General features: G+C 37.3%; 1 protein-coding gene across 1 annotated transcript; it reads left to right on the top strand.

Annotated features, from left to right (window-relative positions):
• Positions 1–3,293: 3,293 nt before the first annotated feature.
• On the top strand, positions 3,294–9,759 carry wu:fj19g03. Its single transcript, XM_046837139.1, has 5 exons — positions 3,294–3,335; positions 5,605–5,786; positions 5,937–7,007; positions 8,306–8,366; positions 9,601–9,759. The coding sequence occupies exons 2-5, from the start codon at positions 5,624–5,626 to the stop codon at positions 9,668–9,670; spliced, it is 1,365 nt and encodes a 454-aa protein (XP_046693095.1). The 5' UTR covers positions 3,294–3,335; positions 5,605–5,623; the 3' UTR covers positions 9,671–9,759.

Genomic DNA, 9,759 nt, shown 5'->3' with positions numbered 1-9,759 from the left:
CCACAATGCAATTCCTTCTGTCCTTCTCTATACTTCTCCATCAACATCCTCAAAGCAAATAAGGCATCTGTGGTGCTCTTCCTCGGCATGAAACCATACTGTTGCTCACAGATGGTCACCTCTTCTCTCAGCCTGGCTTCCACTACTCTTTCCCATAACTTCATGGTGTGACTGATCAACTTAATTCCCCTGTAGTTACTGCAGGTCTGCACATCTCCTTATGCTTAAAGATCGGTACCAGCACACTCCTTCTCCATTCCTCAGGCATCCTCTCCCTTCCAGAATCCTGTTAAACAATCTGGTTAAAAACTCCACTGCCATCTCTCCTAAACATCTCACGCTTCTACCGGTATGTCATCTGGTCCAACCGACTTTCCATTCTTCATCCTCTTAATCGCTGCTCTCACTTCCTCCTTACTAATCCTATCTACATCCTGCTTCACCAACTCCACATCCTCCAAACTTCTCTCTCTGTGATTTTCCTCATTCATCAGCTGCTCAAAATACTCCCTCCACCTTCTCAACACACTCTCCTCACTAGTCAACACATTTCCTCTCCATCCTTTATTGCTCTAACTTGCAGTACATCCTTCCCAGCTCGGTCCCTCTGCTTGGCCAATCGATATAAATCCTTTTCTCCTTCCTTAGTGTCCAACCTCTTATACAGCTCCTCATATGCCTTTTCCTTGGCTTTCGCCACATCCCTTTTACCTGCTGCCGCATCTCCTTGTACTCCTGCCTACTTTTCTCATCACTCTGTCGATCCCACTTCTGTTTTGCCAACCTCTTTCCCTAATGCTCTCCTGCACTTCCTCATTCCACCACCACGTCTCTTTGTCTTCCTTTCTATTTCCAGATGTCACACCAAGTACTTTTCTAGCTGCCTCCTCATCACTCCTGCAGTAGTTGCCCAATCATCCGCACCTCTTCACCACCACCAAGCCCCTGTCTGACCTCTTCCCTGAACCTCACACTACACTCTTCCTCCTTCAGTTTCCACCATCTTATTCTTCTTTCAATCCTTACTTTCCTCCTCTTCTTCTTCGCCTCCAAAACCATCCTACAGACCACCATCCGATGCTGTCTAGCTACACTGTCCCCGCCAACACCTTACAGTCTCCAATCTCCTTCAGGTTGCATCTCCTGCATAGCACATAGTCCACCTGTGTGCACCTTCCTCCACTCTTATACGCCACCCTATGATCCTCCTTCTTCTTAAAATACGTGTTCACCACTGCCATTTCCATCCTTTTAGCAAAATCTACCACCATCTGCCCTTCCACATTCCTCTCCTTAAAACCATACCTACCCATCACCTCCTCATCACCTCTGTTCCTTCACCTACATGCCCATTAAAGTCTGCCCCAATCACCAATCGTTCTTTCCTAGGTACACCATCTACCACTTCATCTAATTCACTCCAGAATCTTTCCTTCTCCTCCATCTCACAGCCAACTTGTGGAGCATAGGCACTGATGACATTTATCATCATCCTTCAACTTCCACCTTCACGATCATCACCCTATCAGAAACTCTCTTCACCTCCACTACACTCTTACTGTACTCTTCCTTCAGAATCACCCCTACACCATTTCTCTTCCATCCACACCATGATAAAACAGTTTAAACCCACCTCCAATGTTCCTGGCCTTACTCCCTTTCCACTTGGTCTCCTGAACACACAGCATATCTACTTTTCTCCTCTCCATCATATCAGCTACCTCTCTCCCTTTACCCGTCATAGTACCAACATTTAAAGTACCAACCCGAACCTCTACTCTCCTACACTGCTCCTTTCCTGCCGCCTCTGTAGACGCCTTCCTCCTCTCCTTCTCCTCCTTCGGCCAACAGTAGCCCAATTTCCACCGGTACCCTGTCGGCTAACGATACCTGTGGCGGTCGTTGTTAACCCGGGCCTCGACCGATCCGGTATGAAATTCTCATTTGTGATCCGCACTTCTATACACTATGTGAACAAAATATGTCAACTTTTTAAAAACAAATGTGAGCATTTAGTTAATTAAATTTTTTTTTTTTACAATAAAAAAGTTTAATTTCATACTTACGCCATATAATTACGTTCATTTGTAGTTTGCCTTCTTAAGTTATTTTTATCTGTACCTTTTATTTTTACAAAATGCAAAACCAGAACCTCTATCATATAAAGCAAAACAGCACAAACATCAGCATTGTGAGTAATATTTGTGTTAAAAGTTCACCATTTTCCCAATTAAATAATAATAAATAATAAATAAAATTATGTACCTGAATATAACTACATTCCCACAGTGTAAAAAAGGGAAATTAATAGATACACTACAGTAAAGATCTATGAGCTCCATCACTCATTTTAATTCTACACAATCACTTAAACTAACATATTTAAAGTCCTCGTCTCTCACACTGTCTCTCAAGCATTATTTGAAAAAGAAATACTTGATGTTACTGTAGATAGTAAACCCTAAAACAATTTTAATTGATTTAGACTGTAATTAATATGATCAATACTTCTACACAATTACTTCAAACAGTTTTGCACTAAATGAACAACTGATAACTTCGATAATGATGAAACTAATAACAAATGGATATTTTGCATTACCCAGATAAAGACGAGATCCCTTTGAGTCTGGTTCCTCTCGAGATTTCTTCCTCATGAAGTCTTTTGGAGTTTTTTCCTCAACACAAAAGTCTCAATCATTAGGGATAAAGCATTAGGGAAAATTTACGAATTTTAAAATGTATATTCTTAATTTTGTTATTTCTTTTAAACTGCTTTGTGACAAATCAATTATTTAAAGAGCTCTATAAATAGAACTGAATCGAATAAAATCTAAATTGATCATTTCATTAAGGCAGACCAGGTTTTTTTTTTGTCCATATTAAATTTGATGTCCAGTTCAACCCAAGTCATTAATGCTCAAAAAGATTCCTCCAAAGTGCTGAGACGTTTCCATTTCATTCTGAACATTACCAAAGACAAAAGTGTGTAAGGGAGAGGATAATGAATATGAATGGATAGCATAAATTATACGCTTTGTTGAATATTTGACTTCCAGAGTACAGCACAAAGCAAAGTAATTTATCATGTTATTTTATTTTCTTTGTTTATATCCAAAGCATACACATTTTATGCAAATATTCCTAATCTGATTAAAAGGAATGAAGTCTTATCAGATGTGTTCTGTTTGTGTGTTCAGTTGTGGGAAGGGAGGACAGGAGAGGGGAGGGCGGGCACGGGTCAGTTTGAGATTGTCGCCATCTATATAAGAACTTCAGTATTGTGCACCGAGGTAATGAGGACTGAAGATTAAAGCAAGAGAGGAGCTGTGTGGGTAAGAGTTGACCTGCCAATGAACTCAAACATGCTGTTAGATTTTTGCCTAATTATAACTATAAAGCAGGATGTTGTATGAGACTTTAGCCAAATTATTAATCCAGCATACAATTACCATCCAGATTTTGCTATAATTTAAAACTGATTTAGTTTTATTTATTGGTATTCCATTACTCAGGATCATAAAATGACATAAATTTTCTTGAAATATATATATATATATATATATATATATATATATATATATATATATATATATATATATATATAATTGAAAAAATTTTAGTTTTGTGAGTTAATGTCTTGGCTTTAACTCCACTTATTATATAAAATTTGGAAGATCAAGTTTGTAAGTTTTCTGAACTGAAAAGCAATGAATTAATTAATTGGATGAATTAAAAATTATCCACTTTCTCGGCTCCATGTAGAACTATTTGTTTTGCGTTTACTTACATTTTTAAGGCAGCAGGTTTCAAAGCTTAAACAACCTGAAAATATTTAATGGTGTAGTATTAGTCAACATCATTTCAAAGAAATATCTTGAAAATAGTTCAATTTGACCGACCTTGAATGCAGTCAATTTCAGCCCTGTCCCATGGAGCTCTCGGGAGAGAACCATCTTGACAGCAATAACACCCGTCAGCTTTCACATGCGAGTGAGAAATACTGTAAATATAAAAAGATCACACCTGAGATTTACATATTTTCTTTAATATCTCCTCCCTAACAATTTACATACACCAACCATTTGACGATGGCTTGCATACTCCACCCATTTGCTTACGCACATTCTAGTAAATGAATCCTCTTTCTTAGAAGACTCGTTTACCTCCATAAAATTCTAAATTACATGTAAAAAAAATATCTCTTTTCTTTAAAAATCCCCTGATCGTGCACTTAAACATGCAAATAACAATGCAACAGATCATCCCCTGCAATTTTCAAACCTTTTCTTAAAAATCCTATTTGGGTTTTTCTCTCTGTCTGCAAATCATCCTTTGTTTTGTTTACACCTTGTTTAAAAACGTGTCATTTTCTCTAGTTTTACTAAACCAAATGCTTTTCCTATTTTTTCATAGCTCTCGCCTTTTACTTAGTTTTTCTTGAATTCTTTTTGAAATATATTTCCTCTGTCATAATCCTTCTTTATATAACTTTTCCTTTTTTATAAACATCTTACTTCCTGTGTGTTTTGGGCATTGGACCTCTTATACAATTTCTTTCAACTATTCTCCTACGTTCTTGATTATCAATAGATGTCTTGTGCTTAGTACCCTATTACTCTTCTCGTTTTTTATATTTTTATATATATATTTTTTATATGATTTTTTCTTTGAATATATATGCATAAATGCTGTTTGAGTAAAGTTAAGTCATGTTGCCTGCATGCTGCTTACTTATTTTATTTTTTTATTTCCCTGTATATTTTCCCATCTTTTCCTTCTGGCCGACGCCCTTTGCCTGGTGTGCATGGTCACTATTTTCAACTGCTGGTTTTTCTAATCCCTAACCTAATCTTTCAGCCTTATCTGCTCACTTTATATGATAAACCTAACTCTAAAGTATGACTTACATTTTTTTAACTCTCTTTATACCGAGTTCTTTGCAAAGCTGAGTACTATACTGCACTAATGCTAAATAATTGTTACATGAATTAAGCTTAAACTTATACTTTATATAACGGTATATGTTAAATAAAGCTTATTGCTAAATTATATTGTCTATTACTAGATTCTACTACTAATAAATAAAGCTGACCTAAGCCAAACTCATGGGTGAACTTTATGAACCCTATATGCAAGATGAGTCAAAACGTCATGCGGGCTCACTGTTTTCTCCACATAGCCAAGGTGTTTAACCACATAGGCAGCTGATGTCTATCAATATCTTTGTCTGACATTTACGTACCATCGTATAGACTGTTTTTTTCTGTTTTGGACATTTTCTGACCTTTACTATCCTATTCTCCGACTGTATTTTGCACCGTGCATGATGCACCTGCTTACTCACCAATATACCGTCCATACTCTTACTATTAAACCGACTTTTCTACTATTACTGCTGTTATTATTATTTTATATAATACATTATTAGATTTATTAGCATTATATTATAAACCGAAATAGTTAATTTTCACAACAGCTGGAAAAGGCTTATGTACAGTTTATGCTTTGTCATTTTTATGAATAACACAAATGACCACTTCCAAAATCAAATTATTTACAGGAACTAAATCTGGACTTACATTTGTGCTTTGTGGTCTACAGTGAACACTGTGATACCTGCATGTTGACAAGAGGAAAGCCATCTTGGTCAGTGAAGATGCTGGCAGCATTGGTGGTAATGATATTGCTCCCCACTTGGGTGGATGGAATCGTGCTGAAGAAGTGTGAGCTGAAATCTCAGCTCGAGGCAGAAGGAGACAAAGCTGTGGACATTATTGCTAAATGTAAGCTAATTAGCCTGACTATTGGTATAAATGTAGCACTCAGTTTATGCTAAAGACAGGCTTCATTCAGGCTAGGTATAATCTGAATGTGTTAGATAATATGCAATATCTGAAACTTGAACTAAGCTCGTCATTTTTTTTCCCCTGCAGTGGTCTGCACAGCGGAACAAACTTCTGGTTTTGACACCAATCTTGTATCCACTACTGGCTATTTTAATTCAATGAACAAAAGATATAAGCGTAGCTCTAAAGTTCTGAAAATCAGGAAATGGAGGAGTGGTCCATTTAATAATGAAGGCACTGGGATGTCTGGGGAGACCTCTGGAGATGGTTTGAATGACCAATCTGATGAAACACGTGAAGCTGACAGCTTGCCGAACCCCACAGATGAAATGGTATCAAAAATGGTACCTATGAAACCCTTGGAGAGACCACTAAAGACCACAAGACCGATTGAGCGTAAGAGGAAGAGAAGATCTATGCATAGCTCTAGGGTTCAGCAAGTCAGGAAACGAAGGTGCGCTTCCTCTAATGAGCAAGAGTCTTGGATGACCACAGATAGCTCTGGAGATGGATCGATCGACCAATTAGAGGGAACACAGATACCTCCCACATCACCATACCCCAAGATATATTATGATACCTATGAAATGCTTTTTGGTAGCAGACGTTTTCCACCTGACGGAGCAATCGAGCCCACAGATTTTCCATATGATACCTATGAAAGGCTTTTTGGTAACGGACGTTTTCCACCTGACAGAACAACTGAGCCCACTGATATTCCATATGATACCTATGAAATGCTTTTTGGTAACGGACGTTTTCCACCTGACAGAGCAATCGAGCCCACAGATTTTACATATGATACCTATGAAATGCTTTTTGGTAACGGACGTTTTCCACCTGACAGAGCAATCGAGCCCACAAATTTTCCATATGATACCTATGAAATGCTTTTTGGTAACGGACGTTTTCCACCTGACAGAGCAATCGAGCCCACAGATTTTACATATGATACCTATGAAATGCTTTTTGGTAACGGACGTTTTCCACCTGACAGAAAAATCGAGCCCACAGATATTCAATACGATACCTATGAAATGCTTTTTGATCCCAGAGAGGCACCCGACAGAACACGCTATGGAATCTTCCAGCTGAGTGACAGCGCATGCAATTCAGGATTAGACTACAGTCTGAATCATTGTGAACTGGACTGTAGTGGTGAGCTAAATACATCATTTCAACCACTTCAATGAAAATATTGTATTTGAAATATTGTTTTGCTTTATATCATGATTTTTATTCACATATACACAATGTTCAAGCAATCAGCAGGAATATACTAATATAATGCTTCCTATTACCCTGAAAATTCCCTTTAAGAAAAGGTGTTTTGCAAGATGCAAGTGTGTATATTACTAGTGGTGGGCATTATTGAGGTAAATGTAACTCGATACTGTAATAAGAAATTAGTAACCTATTTCCATTTGGGGAAACTTGTACTTTAACTTCATTATATTTAAAAAGTTAACTATCTCTACATTTTGTGAAATTAGTCGTTTCTTTTTATTAACAAGGATAAAAACGTAACTGGTCAAACACACAGCAAGTCAACAATCAGGGTCGAGCGCACGCTCTGTTTTAAACCTGTTCTGATTGGCGCTTGGTGTATCTACTGATCACCAACATACAGTTCAGCATCAGTTCAACAGCAAAGAGAATATTTAGAGAGGAATAAATGATAAAGAAACTCCAGACTCGAACTCGCCACAACACACGTGACCTTGACTAAAGTAGCTGAAAAGAACCTTTTGGGCTCATGATCATTTTAATAGATATTAATCAGTGTTTGATATTAATATTATTAATTAATATCATTAATATCATTCTATTAATATATTGTTGTGCTAAGAATTAAATACAAAAGGTTCACATAAACTGAGTTGATTAAGTAAAGAGTCTTGTGACAAAAATGATAATAGGAACGTTATAATAAATCATAGTACTTTGGATACTTTTTACTTTTGAAGGCAAATACTTTTGTACTTTTACTCAAGTTAAATTTTAAATAGGGAACATTTACTTTTATTGCAGTCATATTTTACAGAGTGAATCTCTACTTGTACTCAAGTACATGGTTTGTGTACTTCATCCACCATTGTATATTTTTAAATGTTAGACCTATTTAGGGCAATCCAGTTTTGGATTTCAGATTGAATCTAGAGGGTCAGAGAATATGATCTAGTAATTCATAACCAGACCCAGAAAAACAGAATTATTGTACAGACTTAAACCAAAATAAGATTAAAATGTCAAGACTGCAAAGAATCTAGACACAATTGGGAATAAAATGAGAATTAAAAAGACTAATACAAAACAGACATACACAATGGATTGACAAGATGAGGGTGATGGAGACAGGAAAATAAATTTAAATTTTTTTAATTTTCATCCAAAATATGTGTTGATTCTGTAATTATGCCTGGATGCTAAATGTGCTTCTTTTGTCCTCTGAAAAGCTCTGACTGATGATGACATCACTGATGACATTGCTTGCCTGATGTCTCTGGATGAAAATGTGTAAGTTACAGAAAAACTATTAGGAAGTGAGACATGGTGGCTCAGTGGTTCAAACTAAAAAATTGTGTTATTAAAAAAGTCTGAGCATTTTCAAATACACTTCAGTAATCTTTGTTGCAAAATCAAAAATCTAGGAAGTGGAATCTAGTCTATTCCTACATGGACAGAGTCAAACCAAAAGTCCAGTGGGTGGAGACAAAGTGAGTTGGGGGCTGGATTTGTTCAGATTTCTGTATAGTGTCTTGTCTATAGGGGTTATTGTTTCAGGTTGTAGAAGATTCAGGTGCAGCTCTACCCCTTGACAATCAAATATAAATATGTAAAAAAGTTATATATATATGGCCATTGTCCCGGGAGGAGCCTCTACTGACAAGAAAACCCACAAACAATTTGCTGAAGACGACCTGCCAAGAGCATGAATTACTGGATCCATGTCATGTGGTCTGATGAGAATAAGATAAATATTTGGCTAAGATGGTGTCCAGTATGTGTGTTAACACTCTGGTTAGGAAAACCAAGGAAATTGTGTTTGCCTACAGTCTAACATGGTGGTGGTAGCATCATAGTCTGGGGCTGAATGAGTGCTGCTGGTCCTGGGGAGCTGCCGTTCATTGAGAGAAACATGGATTCCAACATCTACTGTGACTGGAAACTGGGCCAAACAGCAGTTTTCCCCACATGAAAACGACCCCAAACACACGGCCAAGATGACAACTTCCTTGCTGAGGAAGCTAACAGTGATGAAGTGGCTATGTCTGACTCCAGACCTGAACCTTATTGCACTCCTGTGGTGCCATGTTTCTAACATCTAGCAGCTCCGTGATGTCCTTATTGAGAAATGGAAGGGGATCCCAGCAACAACCTGTGCAGCTTTGGTAAATTCCCTGGCCAGGGGATTGAGGCGGTGCTGGATATTAATGGTGCTCACACAAAATATTTACTTCTTTTTTACTTTACTTTTGACACTGCTTAGTTAGTGTAGGCTGGCAATGTGACATTTGCAATAGGCCAAATAGAATAGACTAAAACCCATGAATAATGTTAATTGACAATTCATATTAGTTAAACCTGTCCCAATGTTACATTTCAATGGAAACATACAATAGAAAAAAATAATTTTAAAGTTTAAAACACCATTAATTTGTAATATCCCAAGTCCACAAAAACATGCAGTTTTAAAATTTTAAAGCATCTGATTTTACATTGCTCACTGTGTCTCTGCTGTGTTTTGCAGGAAGCAGATGACATTCACACCAGAGTGTCTGTCTGTGGATTCATCAGAATACTTTGCAGAGTGTGGCTAAGTGGACAGATCATGCTATCTATCTGTTCAAATCATACACTCTATCTATTATTCTCTCTCTCTCTCTCTCTCTCTCTCTCTCTCTTTCTG

This window comes from Silurus meridionalis, chromosome 24 (genome assembly GCF_014805685.1).
Source record: "Silurus meridionalis isolate SWU-2019-XX chromosome 24, ASM1480568v1, whole genome shotgun sequence".
NCBI lineage: Eukaryota > Metazoa > Chordata > Actinopteri > Siluriformes > Siluridae > Silurus > Silurus meridionalis.
This window is presented reverse-complemented; position numbering and strand designations above follow the sequence as displayed.

Excerpts from the sequence above, each read along its gene's own strand:
- wu:fj19g03 (XM_046837139.1), top strand. The coding sequence starts at position 5,624 with ATGTTGACAAGAGGAAAGCCATCTTGGTCAGTGAAGATGCTGGCAGCA. Across the intron at positions 5,787-5,936 it reads TGTGGACATTATTGCTAAAT|TGGTCTGCACAGCGGAACAA; the intron begins GTAAGCTAATTA and ends TTTCCCCTGCAG. Across the intron at positions 7,008-8,305 it reads TTGTGAACTGGACTGTAGTG|CTCTGACTGATGATGACATC; the intron begins GTGAGCTAAATA and ends TCCTCTGAAAAG.